Source organism: Loxodonta africana, chromosome 7, assembly GCF_030014295.1.
Source record: "Loxodonta africana isolate mLoxAfr1 chromosome 7, mLoxAfr1.hap2, whole genome shotgun sequence".
In the NCBI taxonomy this organism is placed as follows: Eukaryota; Metazoa; Chordata; class Mammalia; order Proboscidea; family Elephantidae; genus Loxodonta; species Loxodonta africana.
The window spans coordinates 9,523,216-9,543,546 of NC_087348.1; the positions used below are offsets into that span (position 1 = coordinate 9,523,216).

At 44.1% G+C, this 20,331-nt stretch overlaps 1 protein-coding gene across 4 annotated transcripts in view; it reads right to left on the reverse strand.

The window, feature by feature from the left end:
* Nucleotides 1-11,908, reverse strand: part of POLA2 (DNA polymerase alpha 2, accessory subunit) — a 31,393-nt gene extending 19,485 nt beyond the window's left edge. For 2 of the 4 annotated variants that reach the window (XM_064287810.1, XM_064287809.1), the window contains exons 1-4: nucleotides 11,538-11,907; nucleotides 6,694-6,815; nucleotides 5,857-5,948; nucleotides 4,499-4,556 (exon numbers count right to left, since the gene is read on the reverse strand). In XM_064287810.1, the coding sequence (XP_064143880.1) occupies nucleotides 4,499-4,556; nucleotides 5,857-5,948; nucleotides 6,694-6,815; nucleotides 11,538-11,616 (351 nt within the window). In that variant the 5' untranslated portion in view covers nucleotides 11,617-11,907. Of the gene's footprint in view, nucleotides 1-148; nucleotides 247-4,498; nucleotides 4,557-5,856; nucleotides 5,949-6,693; nucleotides 6,816-11,537 lie in introns of those variants that run through there. The other 2 variants (XM_064287811.1, XM_064287812.1) reach the window with 2 other exon arrangements.
* Nucleotides 11,909-20,331: the final 8,423 nt, after the last annotated feature.

Below are 20,331 nucleotides of genomic sequence, written 5' to 3' on the forward strand. Positions count from 1 at the left end.
ATCTCTTGGAAACTCTTCGGGGCAGTTCTACTCTGTCCTGTGGGGTCGCTATGAGTCGGAATCGATCGATGACAAGGGGTTTGGTTTTTTTTTTTTTTTCCACTCCATAGGAGAATAGGCTGTGACAGGGAAAAGACAAAGTCCTTGCCTGGACCACAGCCAGCTCCTCTGCAGCGGCTTCTCCTGCCCTCGGGCTCCTCCTGGCTGCTGAATTAAGCTGTGCCACCAAGCCGTCTACTGTGGCGACTGAAGGACAGAAAGTGAAAGGGGGCTCAGAAGCATCATTCCGTAGCCAGAATGGAAACTAGGCTTGTACTGCCCTCATACAATAGCCATTTTTGATTACTTTTCTAATATTTTTCCTATTAAATATACAAATTGTAACAGTTATAATCTTAAATATTTTACGTGTTGATTTTTTCACTCCATATTAATTATGAGCATTCTCCTACATTGCTGCAATCTTCGTCTTCTTTAGTAGTGGGGTCATCTGACTCAGTTGACGTGTAATAACTTTTGTATCTACTTTATTGCTGGATGTCTGGGCTGCTTGTAACTTTGGGCGATTATAAAGGCTGCTGAGACACACATCTGGATACAGCCTTTCCTGCATTTTGGATCGTTTCCTTAGGAGAGTCTCACGAGGAGGAATTACAGGATGAAAAGGACAGTAAAGATTTTATGGCTCTGATATGCGTTCTCAAACTATTTCCTCAGACAACTCTTCCAATACACAGTGGGCTATAATCCTTGAGGGCCAGTGTAGTGGTACAGGGATATTTCCACAGAAGGGCAGTCCGTCTCCCAGGACATGGCAACACGACGGCACTTTGGTCAACAAACCAGCCCAGTGCGTCTAGTCCTCAGCCTTACGGTGAATCCTGGTTGTGTCAACACACCAACTCCGGCTACAGTTCTCAGGGATGTGCTCACTCTAATCAAGCTCCTAGGATTCATTATTATCACTAAATGCCAGTTTACTCATTTTTAACAAGAAATACAGTCACTGAGGGCACCGTACTCATATCCTGCGGTAAGCACATTCTCATACCACATAGAAAACCGATTTATAACCAAGCATGCCAGTTTATTATTTTCTCAGAAACATACACGCTGAGGCATAGAAACTTCAAATCCTGCGACTAACAAAATCTCTCTGGGTAGACAAGACACGAGAAAAGCCAACTCTAACCAGAAGACTTACGGTTGCAGTATGGCTGTCAATCGCCCAAGTCAAATATTTAATGACGATAAGCTAAGACCACTGATGGAGTCACCACCGCAGCAGACGTTTATCTGCCCCCAGGACCTGACAAGGGCAGGCACTGCACCTGGCTCTGTTTGTATGGGAAAGGACAACGCTTGGCACCAGGACTTTTACCATGCTGCCCGTGATACATGGTCTAACAATGACCAAGCATTTCCACGTGATGAGTACTGTTCCAAGCATTGCACACATCTCCAGCCTCGATACATACTGTGTCTCCTCCGAGCTTCAGGCACATATTCCAAATTGTTTGCTCAACATTTCAATCCAACTCACTTAGCTCCGGTTCCATGGCCAGAAACGTTGATTTGTAATATAGCCTAGGTACTTTCATAGCAGGAATGGGGTGTCCAAAATATGGTATTCCAGTCACGGGAAAGGTACATACTTCAACAGTAAGTTCAATACATTTGCACCTGGCTTATGCACTAGTCTACCAAGAGCTGGGTTAGCATGAGTTAGTTTCCAGGCGTATGATCAGCTTGGACCAGTACTCCAAGACAGACAAATCGGATAAACTCTGGGTCTGTGACTCTGTCAAAACTGTAACGGCCCCATCAGGTACTGCAATCTCAGAAGATCCTACCTAGAGAGCCATTAACCTCCCTGATTCTGTTTTTCTTCCGACTGTGAATGAATGTCTCTTATGTGCCAGGCGCTGGCAAAATGGCAACGGATAAAACCGAGTTCCGTCCTCAAAGGGCCTCTATTCCAATGGAGTGGAGACAGACTACAAAACAGAGAAATAAAATTATAACGTGTCTGGTAGTACTACGTCCTGTGAAGAAAAATAAAGAAGATGAAGAAGCGGAAGAAGAGAGTTTGCTATTTTAGGCAGAATATTCTTTCTGACAAGAGGACCGAAGAGAGAAGGAAGGAAGTGAGGGAATAAGCTATGCGGGTATCTGGAGGAAGAGTGTTCCAGGCAAAGGGAACAGCAAGTACAAAGGTCCTGAGGTGGAACACTTTTGACATGTTTGACGAACAGCAAGGAGACCAGTGTAGCCGAAGAGGAGGAATGAAGGGACAGGGAGAATGGGGAGAAAAGAGGACAGAGAGGGAGCAGAGGGCCAGCTCATTCAGAACCTTAACCACTCTGGTTCAGTCTTCAAATGTTACTAGCAGAGGTGAGAAGCCAGCAGAGTCCTGTGAGCAAGGAAAACATGACCTGATATTCACTCGAAACCACTACTCTGGCAGCTGTGGGGGGGAACTGGCTGGAGGTGGACAAGGCAGAAAGAAGCAAGAGGACCAGCAAGGCTAACACAGTCGCTCAGAGAGAGGCAATGGTGCTGTGGACCTGGTGGTGGCAGGAGGTGAGAGGCAGCCACATCCTGGAAGGAGGGCTGATGAAACTGGCAGGTAGGTGTGATATAGGGTGTGAGAAAAAAAGAAGATTCAAGGCGGTCTCCAAGGTTCTTGGTCTGGGCAAATGGAAGAAGAGAAGCACCCTTAACTGAGAAATGGACTCTGCGAGAGGACCATCTTGAGGGAGAAAATCAGGAGTTGAGGCTTCTCTGATTTCAACAAACTCTAAGGAAAATCTCATTGTTGCCTTTAATTATATGCACTTGGTTTTGTCTCAGCAACTTCATGGGACACTTTTGTGCTTTCTCACTCCCCACAGGCATTCCTCAACTACTTACCTTCTTTCTTGTAATGAAAACTACTTCGGAAAACTAAGGCTTACTCCATGATTATGAATCTCCACTAATTTTTAGTATATATAAAGAGTAACTACTATTACTGTATACTTTGCTTTGGTTCTGGGATTTTACATATTCGTTTTATCTGCAAGCCCTCTAAGAGTGGACGTATTATCCCCTGGCTGTGAGCTTCCTGAGGGCAGTGCCCCTCCATGCTGATCTCATCCACCACTGTTTACCCAGTGCCTAGAACTGTACCAGAGATCCCTGGGCGGTGCAAATGGTTTGCACTCAACCATTAACCTAAAGGTTGGCTGTCTGAACCCACCCAAAAGCATCATGAAAGAAAGGCTCGGCAATCTGCTTCTGTAAAGATTACAGCCAAGAAAACCCAGTGGAGCAGCTCTACTCTATAACACATTGGGTTGCCATGAGTTGGAATCAACTCGATGGCAACGGGTTTGTTTTTCAGTGCACTGCCTGGCAAATACTAAAAAACAAAACAAAACAAACAAAAAACTAAACCGGTTGCCACTGAGTCAGTTTTAACTCACGGCAGCCCTGTGTTTCAGAGTAGAGCTGTACTCCATGGAGTTTTCTTTTGGAAGCAGATCACCAGGCCTTTCTTCCAAGGTGCCTCTGGGTAGATTTGAACCACTAATCTTTTGGCTAGTAGCCAAGTGCTTAAACCATCTGCATCACCCAGGGACTCTACAATATACAGCTGCTCAATAAATGAATGAACGAATTGTAATTTTATAGGTGAGAAAACTGTAGCTCAGAGATAAAATCACTCACCCAAGGTCATGCAGGCCTTCTGACTCAGACTCTGAAGACAATGCTTTTCCAGGACTCTACTCTACCTCTCTATGGAGCCCCGGTGGCACAGTGATTAACTGCTTGGCTGCTAACCAAAACATCGGAAGTTCAAACCCACCAGCCGCTCTGTGGGAGAAAGATGTGGCCTTCTGCTCCTGCAAAGATTTACAGCCTTGGAAGCCCTATGGGGCAGTTCTACTCTGTCCTACAGGGTTACTCTGAGTTAGAATAGACTGAACGACAACAGGTTTAGTTTTTCTGACTCTACCACTCACACTAAGATCCAACACCACAGAACTGGATTATTCCACTATAGTACCCTTGATACAAAACTATGCAACCACTAAAAGGGCAGGTATGGAGAAACTGTGTTTATGGAAACGTTTATGATATAAAAAAACCCGTTGCCATCAAGTCGATCCTGACTCATAGCGACCCTATAAGACAGAGTAGAACTGCCCTAGGATTTGAACTGCTGACCTTTAGGTTAGCAGCCGTAGCACTTAACCACTACACCACCAGGGTTCCCGTTTATGATATACCAACTGAAAAAAGCAAGATAACTATTCATTCACAAAGACAGCCACTAGGTAAAAACATCTGTGCAGGTGATCGGAAAGGAAGACGCGTAAGTGGAAATAGAGTAGGTAGGAACTGTATGAGTAGTTAATGTTCTCCCTTAGATTTTCAAATGTGATAATGCTTTTAGAAAAAAGGAAAAAAAATGTTACTTGTAAAATGCAATTTCCAAACACTGTGTACTCACCTTAGAGGGTGTGGTGTAAGAGTTTAAGAGGGTCTCCTCTTCTTCTTCCACTTCAATTCTAAAAACATTGGTTAAGGAAAACTATAATAAACTTCCACCCAAGATTTAGGGTTATAGTTTCAAGGGACGTCCTACTTAATTGGCCTAATACTGTGTTTAGTACTTCTAGCTCGTTGTGTCGTGTCAGGGGTCTTAAATGCTTGCAAGTGGCCATCCAAAGTACAATTGGTCTCTATTCACACGGAGCAACAGAAGAAGGAAAGTCAGGATCAGGAGAAGGATATGGAATGTGTGGCCAACTGCCTCCATGAACAACTGCCCCCTTTGCCATGAGGCCAGAAGAACGATGGTGCTTAGCTATCATTACTAAATGTTCTGATCAGGTACTATAGAAAAATCCTCATCAAAAGAGGGTAAATGTAGAACAGAATTTCAAATTCTCATGGAATCCAGACTTTCTGGAGCCACTGAGGCTGGTAAATCCCCAAAATTATTGCCCTGTGATAATCTTTAAGCCTTAAACCAAAAATATCCCCCGAAGTCTGCTTAAAACCAAACAACAGTTTACTTAACTAGTAAAGAATGTCTGCCTTAGAGAGGGACAGAAGCTGGCTAAATGGACATGGAAATGGAGGGTGGAGAGAAGGAATATGCTGTCTCATGAGGGGGAGAGCAACTAGGGGTATATAGCAAGGTGTATATAAATTTTTGTATGAGAGACTGACTTGATTTGTAAACTTTCACTTAAAGCTGTCTGCCTTGAGCATTGTGTTCTTTCACGATCTATCCATATGGGATCAAGAAGCCCTGGTGGCACATTGGTTAAGAGCTTGGCTGCTAACCAGAAGGTTAGCAGTTCAAATCCACCAGCTGCTCCTTGGAAACCCTATGCGGCAGTTTCAATCTGTCCTGTAGGGTTGCTATGAGTTAGAATCAACCTGATGGCAATGGGTTTGGTTATACGGGATCAAATTGACAAGAGCAACTTGAAAGATTAGATAGGAGCTTTAGGGGGCAGGGAGTTTATGATAATGGAGAAGAAACAACTTGGAAAATGATGGTGAGAATGGACGCACAACTCGAAGAACATAATCGATGTCACTGAATTGTACATGTAGAAACTGTTGAATTGGTATATGTTCGGCTGTGTATATTCTCAACGACAACAACAAAAATAAAATAAATGGATAAAAATAAACTTCCACCCAAAATCTAAGGCAAGGGCTGATTCAATAAGAAATGTGATTATTAGGCCATTTTTACTATTTGTTTTTAAATTACACATGCAACTGTAGAGAAATTATAAAATAAAATAAAATATGTCACTCCATGCAGAGACCCTCAGCAGGAAAGGATACAGCTCCTGAATGGACACAATGTCTCTAGCTCCTGCGTGCCCACTGTCGTTGGATGCATTGTGCCGGGCTTTGGACAGCCTTTTGCTCAGAAACTGAGGAATAAAAGATAGTGAATATATTATTTCATAGTAAAGTAATACTCATTGCCGTTGAGTCAATTTTGACTCATAGGAACCCTAAAGGACAGACTAGAACTGCCCCATAGGGTTTCTATGGAGCGCCTGGTGGATTCAAACTGCCGACCTTTTGGTCAACAGCTGTAGCTCTTAACCATTATGCCACCAAGGTTTCCAGTAAAGTAACAGAGGAGGCATTTTGTACATCCTTGAGGTAATAATTAAAAAACCAACTGCCAACGAGTCGATTACAACTCATGGCCCCCCTGTATGTCAGGGTAGAACTGTGCTCCATGGGGTTTTCAGTAGATGGTTTTTTTTAAAAAAAAATCAAAAGACATAAAATTCCTTAAAGTAAGAATTAATTCCTTAAGAAGATGTCCCACTGACTAAAAATGAAGACTTACCCTGTTTCTTTACGATACACAATTCTAATAACACCAATTATTTATTGAACAGCTACCACTGCTGGGCACAGTATGTCATTTATTCTCATTAAATCCTTATCACAACCATAAAAAAGAAGGATTGTTAGGGCCATGTGACAGAAGAGGAAACTGAGGCTCAGAGATATTAAACAGCTTGCCCAAGCTCACATTGGGACTGGAATCCAGGTCTGGCTGATTTCAAAGCCCACACTCTTCTCAATATGTCATGGTGCCTCCCCAGTAGGACAGAAATGGAGAATTGCATTCTCGGTTTGCTTACATTTTGTTCTTACCTCATGCTGAAAAGAGTTTAAGGTCTCTGAGGTAAGGTTAACTCCGTGTGTGCTGACGAAGGCGACGAGCTCACCTGCCATTTCCTCCTCATTCTGTTCATGCAGAATACACAGTTCTACCACTGGAGGAAGGAAAAGTGGACAAGAACTAAGTTCATTTCTTGCTGCTTTTACCTTGAAATGTGAAAAAATAATCCTCTATTTATTCCATCGATATTTATTCAGCACCTGCTAACGCCAGGTACTGTTCCAGGCACTGAGAATACAGCAGTGAACAAGACAGAAGAATCCTTGCTCTCAGGAAGCTTCTTATTGGTGGGGAGAAGGAGGACAGAAAACATGAAAACAAATAAATAAATGAGGTAGTATGTTCGATGGTTAAATAAATGTGCTATGTAGAAAAACAAAGTGGGGAGAGGGGTTGGCAATTTTAAATACGCCGATTAGGAAAGGCCTCACTGAGAAGGAGACAATTGAGTCAACTTGAAGGAAGTGAAAGAGTGAGCCAAGCAGTGTTTAGGGGGAGAGCTTTCAGGCTGAGGGAGCAGCAAGTACAAAGATCCTGAGGTGGAAGCAGGATCAGCAAGGCCACTGTGGGACCGAAGATGAGGCCGAAAGGGTAAACAGGGGGCAGACTGTGCAGGGCCTGGTTGGCCATTGTAATGACCTTGTGTTATGGGTTGAACTGTGTCCCCCAAAATATGTGTTGTAAATCCTAACATATATTTCTGTTATTATCGCACTTGGGAATGGGTTGTGTTACGTTAATGAGAGTATTAATACAGGATATGTTTTAAGTCAATCTTTTTTGAGATAGAAAAGCAAGCAAGCAAGCAGAGATGAAGAGAAGATAGATGCCAGGCCACATGAAGATCAACAAAGAGCCAAGGAATAGAAGCTGAAGAGACAAGGACCTTCCCCCAGAGCTGACAGCAAAAGAAAGCCTTCTCCTAGGGCTGGAGCCCTCATTTGGGACTTCTAGCCTCCTCGACTGTGAGAAAATAAATTCTGTTTGTTAAAGCCACCCACTTGTGGTATTTCTGTTATAGCAGCACTAGGTAACTAAGACACTTGGTTAGTACTCTGAGTAAGGTGGGAAATCATTAGAGGGCTTTGGGTAGAAAAGGGTTGGGATCTGACTCCATTTAACAGGTTAGCTCTAGCTGCTGTGTTCAGCATAGACTGAAGGGGGAGAGGGCAGAATCAGGAAGACCAGTTAGGAGAATCATGGCGAAATCCAGGTGAGGGATGATGGGGGCTTGGATCAGGGTGGCGGCAATGGAGATGGTGAAAGGGTTGAACTCTGAGCAGGATATACCTGAAGGTAAAGCCAGTGGGATTTGCTGACTGGCTGGATGTGAGGTATGAGAGAAGGAAAGGAGTCAAAGGTGACTCTAGCGTTTTCAGTCTGAGCAACTGGAAGGGTAGAGCTGCCATCAATGGAGCTGGGAAGACAGCAGGAAACACTGCTTTGAGGAGTGGGAGGAGAGACCAGAACTTGGTTTTAGACATGTAGAGCTTAAGAGTCCACTTAGATCTCCTACTGGAGACACCAAGTAGGCAACTGGATGGACCAGCCTGCAATTCAGGTGACAGGTCTGGGCTGAGATATAAATTTGGGAATCAGCAGCAAATACACGTGACGTAAAGCCTTGAGACCAGCGGAGATCACCTGGGAGTGACCGTATCTAGAAACAACAAGTAGTCCAAGGACTGAGCCATGGGGTGCTCCAGCATTCAGATGAGAATGAATCTGCAAAGTCTGAGAACTGGCAACCAGCAAGGTAGGAGAAAAACTAAGAGTGGAGTCCCTGGGTAGTCCAAATGGTTAACGTGCTCGGCTGCTAACCAAAAGGTTGGAGACTTACGTCCACCCAGAGGCACTTGGAAGATAAGGCCTAGCTATCTACTTCTAAGAAATCAGCCACTGAAAACCCTGTGGAACACAGTTCTACTCTGACACAGCACAGGGGATTTCCATGAGTCGGAATCGACTCCACGGCAGCTGGTAGTGTCAGAGAAGCTAAGGAAAAAGTGTCTTCAAGAAGAGGAAATGATGAACACTGTCAAATGCTGCTGAAAATTCAGGAGGAGGAGGTGAAAATGCTTACTGAAATGGGGTTAAGGCAGTGAGTACAGACAGCTTCTGTGAGGTGGTTCTGTGACTGGAGGGAGAGCACGGGGGAGCACCTGGAGTAGGAAGTGGGGTGAACACTGTTTCAAAGGCAGGAGGAAGAACCATGGTTCTATGCTAACAGGAAAAAAAATCTCAGAGAGAGAAAAGTAGACAAAATAGGTAAGAGGGCAGGATTACTGGAGTGATGTTCTTAAGTAGGCAGGAAGGAGTAGGCTAGAGGACTCAAGTGGAGGGTTTGGCTTTTACTAGGAATACGGAGCTTATTCATTGCAATAGAAGCAGGTAGGTGAGAAGGAATGGTGGTAGTTTATGGAAGTTTTCTAACTGCTTCTATTTTTCCAGTGAAACAGGAAGTTCATCAGCTGAGAGCAAGGGTGGGTGTGAGAGATTGAATTTTGTCCCCCCAAAATATGTGTTGAACTCCCGGCCCTCGTGCCTGTAGATATGATCCTCTTGGGAAATAGATTTTTCTTTTATGTTAATGAGGTTATCCCTGTAGGGTAGATCCTAAACCGAATCACTTCTGAGTCATTACAAAGACCAGAACAGACACAGAGACACACAAAGGAGAAAGACGGATGCCAAAGAACACCACGGGTTGCTAGCAGACACCAGAAGCTAAGAGAAGACTCACAGAAGGAATCATGGCTGAGATCCTGATTTGGATTTTTAGCCTCTAGAACTGTGAGAAAACACATTTCTGTTCTTTAAAACCACTCACTTGTGGTATTTCTGTTATGGCAGCACTAGGACACGAAGACAATGGGGGAGGGGGATGTTTAAGGCTGAGAAGACGGAAAACAATCATCTAGAAGACTCAGTGTACAGACCAGGAAAATAGGTAATTCACCAGCTGCTCCTATAGGGAAGTTCTATTCTGTCCTATAGGGTCACTAGGAGTCGAAATCAACTTGGCAGCAGTGGTTTGGTTTTGTTTTGGTTGTTGTTAGGTGCTGTTGAGTCGGTTCTGACTCACAGTAACCCTGCGTACAACAGAATGAAACACTGTCCAGTCCTTTGACATCCTCACGTCACTGTTATGCTTGAGCTCGTTGTTGCAGCCACTGTGTCAGTCCACCTCACGGAGGGTCTTCCTCTTTTTCCCTCACCCTCTACTTTACCAAGCATGATGTCCTTTTCCAAGGACTCATCCCTCCTGTGAGATGTAGTCTTGCCATCCTTGTTTTGGTTAGGTTAACATTAAAGTCTCACTTGAAGTTACGCATTAACCCACTGCCATTGAGTTGATTTCAGCTCATAGTGACCCTACAGGACAGGGTAGAAATGCTCGATAGGGTTTCTTTAAGGAAACAGACTGCCACATCTTTCTCCCACAGAGCAGCTGGTGGGTTCAAACCAACCTTTCAGTTAGCAGCCAAGTGCTTAACCACTGTACCGCCAGGGCTCCTTCACTCAAGGTTAAAAAACCCTTTGCTGCAAGGCTGATTCTGACTCCTAGAGACCCTACTGGACACAGCAGAACTGCCCCACAGGGTTTCCAAGGAGTAGCTGGTGGATTTCAACAGTCAACATTTTGGCTAGCAGCCAACTGCTTAACCACTGCGCCACCAAGTTAAACCCATTGCCATTAAGTCCATTCTGACTCATAGGGACCCTGTAGGATGGAGTAGAACTGCCCCATAGGGTTTCCAAGGAGTGGCTGGTGTATTTGAACTGCTGACATTTTAGTTAGCGGCCAAGCTCTTAACCACTGCGTCACACTGCCAAGGTAGTGCCATGTGAGATGGAAGCAACAAGCATCTTGGGCTGAAGCCATTACAAAGTCTGGTTCCCATAACTTCTCTTGCTTTGATTTCATGCTCAGCAGATAAATTGCTCTGATTGGGTTTCTTATTTAGGTCTCCTTTTAGGAAGAGAATACACTCAGCGTAAGAATTTGAACAGTATTTTGGATTCTGTGAAAGCAATTTCTCCTTCTAAATTAACATTTGTACTCAGGCCTTATATATATATATACACACACACACACACACAAAAGAAGCTCAAAGAAAGTGTCCATGTCTGGGTAAGGCAAAGGCACATTCATCCCGATTCTCAATCTCCTGAGACTTCTCTGTCGTCCTTAAACAGGTCTTTACACTGCCCTCCAGACTGCCGAGTATGCTGGCAAGTGCACCGGCGCGGAGGGCAGCACCTGGGGCCAGGGACCCAGTTCAGGGACCGAACTCTCGCCGAAACAGAGGAGCTGACAAGCTAGCTCCTAAAAGCTCTTTCCACAGCTGAAGATCACTTTCAGGAGACCAGCTTAGGGGATTCATATTTGCACAAACCACCAACGTGCAGATGACAGAAGCGAGGAAATCAGCGGAGGTTTAAGGTATAGGCTGGAAAGTGAGGTCAGGAATAAGAAGCTACATTCTACACCCCGCATTTCTCGCTTCCTTGTCAGGACTTCTCAGAGATGCCACCTTGGAGCAGATGCCTGCTCCTAACGCACCCCAATTCCACCTTTCTGAAGCGCGACGATCTAACTCACGCTTCACATTCCGATTTTTGATTTGAGATCCAAGCAGTACCCGTCAGCATTTCAAAGCCCCCACACCCCAAATCTTAAACCTCTGCTTAATTCTTTATCTCACAACCACCCAGAACTCCGAAACTCGGAAGCGCCCCCCTGTCTGTTCTAGGCGACTCGGAGGGAGAGCGCGGACCACGGCCGGGGTCGGGGACGGTCTGACGGACTCACATTTCTCGATCACGGCCTGCTCGCAGTCTAGGCCGAAGATCTCCAACTCCTCCGCCAGTTGCTGGGCGGTCACTGCCATGGTGGCCCGGGAGGCCCCCTTTCACCCTCCGGGGCACCGAGACTGGAGGTGACCAAGAAGGCTCGTGTCGTCAGTCACAGGGCAACACTTAAAAGAAAATGGAGGATAACCCAAGACGTCCCGAAGGGAGGGAGAAGAAATCTCCAGAAGTCGCCTTCCAGGGGAGAACGTCCCACTTCCTAAAAGCTACCCCTGAGCCTCCCAGAAGCAGAGGAAGAACCGAGGTGCCGGGAAAAACGCGCCAAACGGTTCGCGAAGAGCGCGCAGGCGCGAGACCTGGGTTCAACTCCACCCCTTCTTCTCTGCTCCCCGCCCCTCATTTCCGGCCTCCGCGCGCGCACGCGCCCTCGTGGCTGCGTGCGCACAAACAACAGCAGGCTCAGCCGTACGCCCGCGCCTGGCGGCCCGCCCTACTGCGGCTGCGCAGTTGTTTCCTACCAGGCTGGACAGCCGGGCTCGGGGCCCGCCCTACTGCGGCTGCGCAGTTGTTTCCTACCGGGCTGGACAGCCGGGCTCGGGCTACGCCCTGACCGCACCGGCAAGGGCAGTGGCGTTTCTGTGGCAGCTGAGAGTGCTTGTTTTCCGGGCATCGCCTACTCGGCGAAGCTTGGTGACCCAGGCGCGTCACCCTTTTGTCCTATATTTTGGTGTGCAGGCGCTGTCCGGAACATGCCTCGAATGACTTAAACATGCGTTGGCTGACGCATGAGAGTGCAGTACGCGCTCTGTCCCCCCACCCCATCATCCCTGCTCTTGTCTTGCCTTTGGATCAACTTAAAAGGGTGACATAGGACCTGGTTGCCATGTGATCAACGTAGTCCCGGCACTGGAATCCTGTTTTCTGACTCCGGGGCATTTTGGTGGATATAGAGGGGGAAAGTGACAAATGATTCTGTTTTGAGCACGTTAGTTTTGAGATGCCTGCGGAATGTTCAGGTGGAGGGTCGGGTGATTGAAAACTTGGGTGGAGCTGGAGCTGTGGCTCTGGTAAACATCCATTTAGACCCATGGGTCGCTAAGGAGGAGGTTAGGGGCAAGATGAGGACTCCTTCCAAAAAAACTTCTCCTAATTTCTCCATTTGCTCAGCTCAGATAAGCTTAGGTGGAGTCCCTGGGTGACGCGAAGGATTAATGCAGGTTTGCTAACTGAAAGATTGGCAGTTTGATTCTACCCAGAGGCTCCTCGAAAGAATGGCCATCTACTGCCAGAAACTCAGCCACTGAAAAATCCTATGGCGCACAATTTTACTCTGATGCATACGGGGTCACCATGAATCAGAATTGACTGGACAGCAATTGGTTTTTGGTATCCTACTCTGCTGCTGGGATGGTAGACTGATAGTCTTTGTAGAATACTGTTTGGTAGTATATGTCAAGAGCCATAGAAATGTTCATCCCCTCTTGGATCAACATTTCCATCCAAAATCCAGACAAAGCTTTTTGCACAAAGATGTTCATCATAGCCTTATTTACAACATCAAAAAATTGGAAACTTCTTGAACATTCAATATTAGGGAACTGATTAAGGAAAGTATTGGGGTCTCACCAGAGCTGCAATTCTCAGACTGGGCACCAAGGAGGCTAAAGACTTTCTGGGAGCACCTCAGGGCATAAGACAAGGATCAGGGGCCCAGGCTGAGCTGAAGCACCCCTTCGGGGTCTCAGTCACAGTGGAGCAAGGTGTGGTCTGCTTTCACAGTCAAGGGAGGGGTAGGGAGAAAAAGCCACCTTGCTCTCCCCTAAGGCCTCTTTCTGGTGGGCTCCAAGGGTTGATGGTGGGCATAGTCCACCTTGGGCGCAGGCAATAGGGGTGTATTAGTTTCCTGTTGACACGTTAACGAATTATCATAATCTTATTGGCTTAAAACAACACCCATGTACTAGCTGGGTTTTCTGCTCATGGTCTCCCAAGGCTAAAATCAAGTTGTTGACCAGGCTGCATTCTTTTCTAGAGGTTTAGGGAATAAATCTTCTTCAAACTCATTCAAGCTGTTGGATGAATTCATTTCCATGTGGCTATTTTTTTTTTTTTAATATTTTATAGACCTGTTTTCTTACTGGTTGTCAGCCAGTGGCCACCCTCAGCTTCCAGAGGCCACCCACATTCTTTGCCATATGGCCCCCCTCCATCTTCCAGCCAGCAACGAGGACTCGAATCCCCCTTATGCTTTGAAATCTCTGACTTCCTCTTCTGCCACCAGCCAGAGAAACTCTTTGCTTTTAAAGGACTTACGTGATTAGGTCATGTGAAAGGGGCCGTGGTGGTGCAGTGTTAAAACAGCCAACTGCTAACCAGAAGACAGGAAGTATCCGAAGAAAGATGTGGCAGTCTGCCTCTGTAAAGATTTACAGCTTTGGAAACCCTATGGGGCAGCTCTACCCTGTCTTACAGGGTTGCTATGAGTCAAAATTGACTTGACGGCAATGGATTCCCACCCCCCTCCACCCCCCCGCCCCAGAAAATCTTGTTTTCTTAAGGTCAGCAGATTTGGGACCGTAATTACTTCTGCAAAATCCTTTCACAGTAGTATCTACATTAGTGTGAAGAGGGGGCACCATCCCAATGTGAAAAGACATTGACCCATTGGAGAACAACAAAGAAAAATAAAAGGCGAAAGAAGAGGTTATTGAAATAATGGCTGGATCTATGTTGAAACATGCAATGTCTTTAACATTGGGCATAGTTTCATTTCATGATAATTACTGAAAATAATTTTGTCGTATAAAGGAGGGAAATTTTAAAAAATAATCCGCTCTGTGTGTCAAATACGCTAGGTCTGACATTGCACCTTACTCTCTCTTTTCATTACTTTTCTGAATGATTGTTGGTCATTATTTGGAGGTGAGCGATGGAGGTTGATAGTCACAGGACTGGTTCTACTCTCCTTTAGAAAGTCTTCCAGAGTGTGTCACATGCCCCTCTTTGGATTATTTGTCATCTATTGTACTCAAACAACAGGAAAATCTGATTCCACATCTTGTTGCAAATGTTTATTGACCATCTGGATTTCCTCTTCTGCAACTTGCAATTTCATATCCTTTGTCTTTTGCCTTTTCTTACCCAATACCAGAAAATCTTTGTATGTCATAGACCAGGGGTCTGTAAAGTATGGCCTGAAGGCTAAATTCAGTCTCTTGCCTCCTTTTGTGTGACGTGCAAGCAAAGAATAGTTTTTATGTTTTTAAATAGTTGGGAAAAAAAAGTCAAAAGAAGAAGATTTCTTGATTTGTGAAAATTATATGAAATTCAAATTTCAGTGTCCAGAAAGTGTTAGTGGAACACAACCATGCTCATTTGTTTGCATGTTGTCTATTGCTGCTCTTGTGACACAGACCATATGGCCCTTAAGCCTCAAATATTTACTATCTGGTCCCTTTCCAGAAAATGTTTGCCAACCATCATCATAGACAATGAGCACTGTGTATCAAATGTGTTGCACATATATTTTTCCCTGCCTGTTTTTTAATTTTGTTTGTAGTTTCTTCTGCCAGACAAAGTTTTAAATTTTTTATGTCTGTCTTTGCCTTTATGATGTTTGGTTTTCCTGTTTTGCTTAATAAGGTCTCCCCAACGTTAAGCTTATGCAAATATTCTTCTAATTTCTTTTATTAGCTTAATTGCTTTACATATTACCTTTAAATCTCTAATGCATCTGGAATTGATTTTATTTATGATGGCAGGAAGATTTAGTTTTGTTTTCTTGCAGATAAATGGCCAGTATGTCAGCTACTTTTGGGAAATAAAATATCCTTTTCCAACTGAATAAACTGTGATCTTACATATTAAGTCCCCATGAATGCTTAGATGTATTTCTGGATTTTCTTTTCCACTCCCCTGATTTATTTGTTGTCTTTCTGTGTCAATATAATAAAGCTTTAATTACAGTAGTGTATCAAATAGGGTTTGGACCAGTAACATAGAACCACATCCTACATCAACAGTGGCTTAGACAAAATAGAAGTTTATTTCTCCGTCATATAAAAGAATTCCAGAGATAGGCAGCCCAGGGATGATGTGGTGACTTCACGTTCATTAGGAATTGGGTGCTTCCATCTTTCTGCTCCACTACCCTTGGATCCTGACTTTAAACCACAAAGTGTTCCCTCGTTCTGTTCAAACGACTGCGTCTTTGTCTAGGTACAGATTCCTCATGAGCACGATTAAGTGTTCTAGAATTCCCATTCTTTGAAATATTATCCATAATTTGTTATCATCCACACAGTCGAATGCCTTTGCATAGTCAATAAAACGCAGGTAAACATCTTTCTGGTATTCTCTGCTTTCAGCCAGGATCCATCTGACATCGGCAATGATATCCCCTATTCCACATCCACAACCGCTTTTGAATGATCTGCAGCAAAATTTGACTTTCATATGATATTAATGATGTCGTTTGATAAGTTCTGCATTCTTTTGGGTCACCTTTCTTTGGAATGGGCACAAACATGGGTCTTTCCAGTTGGTTGGTCAGATAGCTGTCTTCCAAATTTCTTGGCATAATCGAGTGAGCACCTTCAGCATTACATCCGTTTGTTGAAATAATTAGTATTCTGTCAATTCCTGGAGCCTTGTTTTTCACCAATGCCTTCAGTGCAGCTTGGACTTCTTCCTTTGGTACTGTTGGTTCTTGATCATATGCTACCTCCTGAAATGTTTGAATATCAACTAATTCTTTTTGTATAGTGACTCTGTGTATTCCTTCCATCTTCTTTTGATGCTTCCTGCGTCATTCAGTATTTTGCCTATAGAATTCTTCAAATTACAACTCGAGGCCTGGATGTTTTCTTAAGTTCTTTCAGCTTGAGAAATGTCAAGCGTGTTCTTCCCTTTTGGTTTTTCTTTCCCCAGGTCTTTGCACATTTCATTATAACACTTTGTCTTCTTTAGCCACCCTTTGAAATCTTCTGTTCAGCTCTTTTACTTCATCATTTCTTTGTTCAATTTAGCTTTGCTACATTCAAGAGCAAGTTTCAGAGCCTCTTCTCACATCCATTTTGGCCTTTTCTTTCTTTCCTATCTTTTTAATGACCTTTTGCTTTCTTCATGTATAATGTCCTTGATGTCATCCCATAATTCGTCTGCTCTTTGGTCGTTAGTGTTCAATACGTCAAATCTTTTCTTAAGATGGTCTCTAAATTCAGGTGGGATATACTCAGGAAAGGTGTACATCAGGGTTGTATCCTTTCACTATGCACCCACTCCTCACTTATCAACACGGTTAAGTTCCAAAGACCAGGTCATTATGTGAAAATTGGCATTTTGCAAAAATAGAAGATAACCACATCAGATCACAAAGTGGAGAATGGCTACATCATTACATAATTTCTGAATTACGTCATTATATAACTGCCAAACCACTGAGAATCACAGCCCAGCCAAGTTGACACGTAACCTTAGCCATCATAGCCAGTGTTACTCTTGCCTCGCACCTCGGCATTTGTTACTGTCAGATATACATTGGCAATGCACAAAATAGTTGGGTAGTAGATTTTTTTTACTATTGCCGCAAATGCGAAATGTTGGATAACAAGGTAGTTGATGAGTGAGGAGTAGGTGTGCTTACTCAATCTGTGTGCTGAGAAAATAATCTGAGAAGCTGAGCTATATGAAGAAGAATGCAGCACCAAGATTGGTGGAAGACTCATTAACAACCTTTGATATGCAGATGACACAATCTTGCTTGCTGAAAGCGAAGAGGACTTGAAGCACTTACTGATGAAGATCAAAGACCATAGCCTTCAGAATGAATTATACCTCAGCATAAAGAAAACAAAAATCTTCAAACTGGTCTAATAAACAGTATTATGATAAACAGAGAAAAGATTGAAGTTGTCAAGGGTTCCATTTTACTCGGATCCACAATCAATGCTCATGGCAGCAGCAGTCAAGAAATCAAATGACATATTGCATTGGACAAATCTGCTGCAAAAGATCTCTTTAAAGTGTTCAAAAGCAAAGATGTCGCTTTGAGGACTAAGGTGCGCCTGACCCATGCCATGGTATTTTTAATCACCTCATATGCACGTTAAATGAATAAGGAAGAATGAAGAAGAACTGGTGCGTTTGAATTATGGTGCTGGCAAAGAGTATTGAATATACCACGAACTTCCAGAAGAATGAACAAATCTATATTGGAAGAAGTACAGCCAGAAAGCTTCTTACTTCATCTCACGTGCTTTGGACATGTTATTGGGAGGGATCAGTCACTGGAGAAGGACTTCATGCTTGGTAAACCAGAGGGTCAGTGAAAAAGAAAAAAGAGGAATACCCTCACCGAGATGGATTGGCACAGTAGCTGCGACAATGAGCTCAAACATAGCAATGAGTGTGAGGATGGCCGAGAACTGAGCAGTGTTTCGTTCTGTTGTACTTAGGGTCACTATGAGCTGGAACCAACACCTAACAACAATCCTTGCACTGGGAGGCCTTGGTGGCACAAATGGATAATGAGCTCAGCTGCTAATGGAAAGGCTGGAAGTCAGAATCAGCTCCGTGGCACCTGGTGGTGGTGGCGGATGTCAGGTAATGATCACAGCAACCATGAAATGTTGGTGTTGCTGCCTCTGTTTTCTCCACACAAATGTGGGAGCTCATGGGCTGAGGGGATACGTCCAGGGAGAGTCCTCCGCTAGATGGCAGAGGCAGACCCAGCCCAGGGCTTGACCCCATGTCCATGTTTTAATTTCAGGGAAAAAAAAAAAAAAAATGTCATCGTGAAAAGGAATATAATATTTGCATAGTGCTTTGCAATTTTTAATTCTTTTACAATATTTTATTATTTGATCGTTACCACATTCCTCTGAGAAAGACATGATTAATCCTGTTTTACAGATGGGATTCCATAAACTCAGAGAGGTTAAGTAATTTGCTGGGGGTCACAGAGCTGGAAAGTAACAGAGAATGAACTGTGGACCAGGTCTTTTATGTGGCAGCTAAGTAGGCCTGCATAATCTATTGTGGGGGGCCTTCAGGGAATAACGAGGTGAGAGTTGAAACCAGCTCCCATTGCTGATTGCCTGGACATTGACTACAAGCTGGAATCTCGTGGAACTTAAGTCTGTTGGTGGGAAATGCTAGAAGGTGTTAATGCCAGGGCACCGTCATACACTGTTGTTGGCACATACAGAATGGGCAGGTCACAGGTATTCTATACCCCGCAGGAGCGGGTGCAGAGTGAAAATCAAATGAAGCGTGGTGCTGAGAATATGTACGCTTGGAAATTGCAAACTGAAGTAGAAAACGTGGCTTTGAGAGGGTTATCAGTAGAGAATTGAGCCAGAAACAGCAAGTGTATAATATTTTATATAATATATTAAAAAAAAATTGTATAGCACGTATAATTAAGAACGGGAATTCCAGAACACTTAATTGTGCTCATGAGGAACCTTTACATAGATCAAGAGGCAGTTGTTCGGGCAGAACAAGGGGATACTGATTGGTTTAAAGTCAGGAAAGGTGTGCATTCTTTCACCATACCTAGTTAATCTGTATGCTGAGCAAATAATCTGAGAAGCTGGACTACATAAAGAAGAACGGGGCAACAGGTTTGGAGGAAGACTCATTAATAACCTGCGTTATGCAGATAACACAAGCTTGCTGAAAGTGAAGAGGACTTGAAACACTTACTAATGAAGATCAAAGACCACAGTTCAGTATGGATTGCACCTCAACATAAAGAAAACAAAAATCCTCACAACTGGACCAATGAGCAACATCATGATAAATGGAGAAAAGATTGAAGTTGTCAAGGATTTCATTTTACTTGGATCCACAATCAACAGCCACGGAAGCAGCAGACAAGAAATCAAAAGACTCATTGCATTGGGTAAATCTGCTGCAAAGGACCTCTTCAAAGTGTTGAAGAGCAAAGATGTCACCCTGAAGACTAAGATGCGCCTGACCCAAGCCATGGCATTTTCAATCGCATCATATGCATGTGAAAGTTGGACAATGAATAAGGAAGACCGAAGAAGAGTTGACGCCTTTGAATTGTGGTGTTGGCGAAGAATGTTGAATATACCATGGACTGCCAAAAGAACGAACAAATCTGTCTTGGAAGAAGTGCAGCCAGAATGCTCCTTAGAGGTAAGGATGGCAAGACTGCATCTTACATACTTTGGACTTGTTGTCAGGAGGGATGAGTCCCTGGAGAAGGACTTCATGCTTGGCAGAGTACAGGGTCAGCGGAAAAGAGGAGGACCCTCAACGAGGTGGATTGACACGGTGGCTGCAACAATGAGCTCAAGCATAGCAACAATCGTAAGGATGGCCCAGGACCGTGCAGTGTTGCAGTGTTTCGTTCTGTTGTGCATAGGGTCGCTATGAGTCGGAACCGATTCGACGGCACCTAACAACAACTAACAACATGTATAATTAATAATATATATAATATATGTTGTTGTGTGCTGTCGAGTTGATTCTGAGTCATAGTGACCCTATAGGAGAGAGCAGAACTACCCCGAAGGGCTTCCTAGGCTGTAATCTTTATGGGAGCAGATTGCCAGGGCTTTTCTTTCATGGACTGGCTGATATGTTCGAACAGCAGACCTTTTGGCTAGCAGTCAAGCACTCAACCATTGAGCTATCAGGGCTCCTTATAATGCATAATAGTATATAATTACACACATACACAAAAGGTGTCAGAGTGAAGTTTTAAAGGGCTTGGAGGAAAGTGTGCGGGTAGGAGAGAAATATTTTCTTCTTTTTTAATTGAA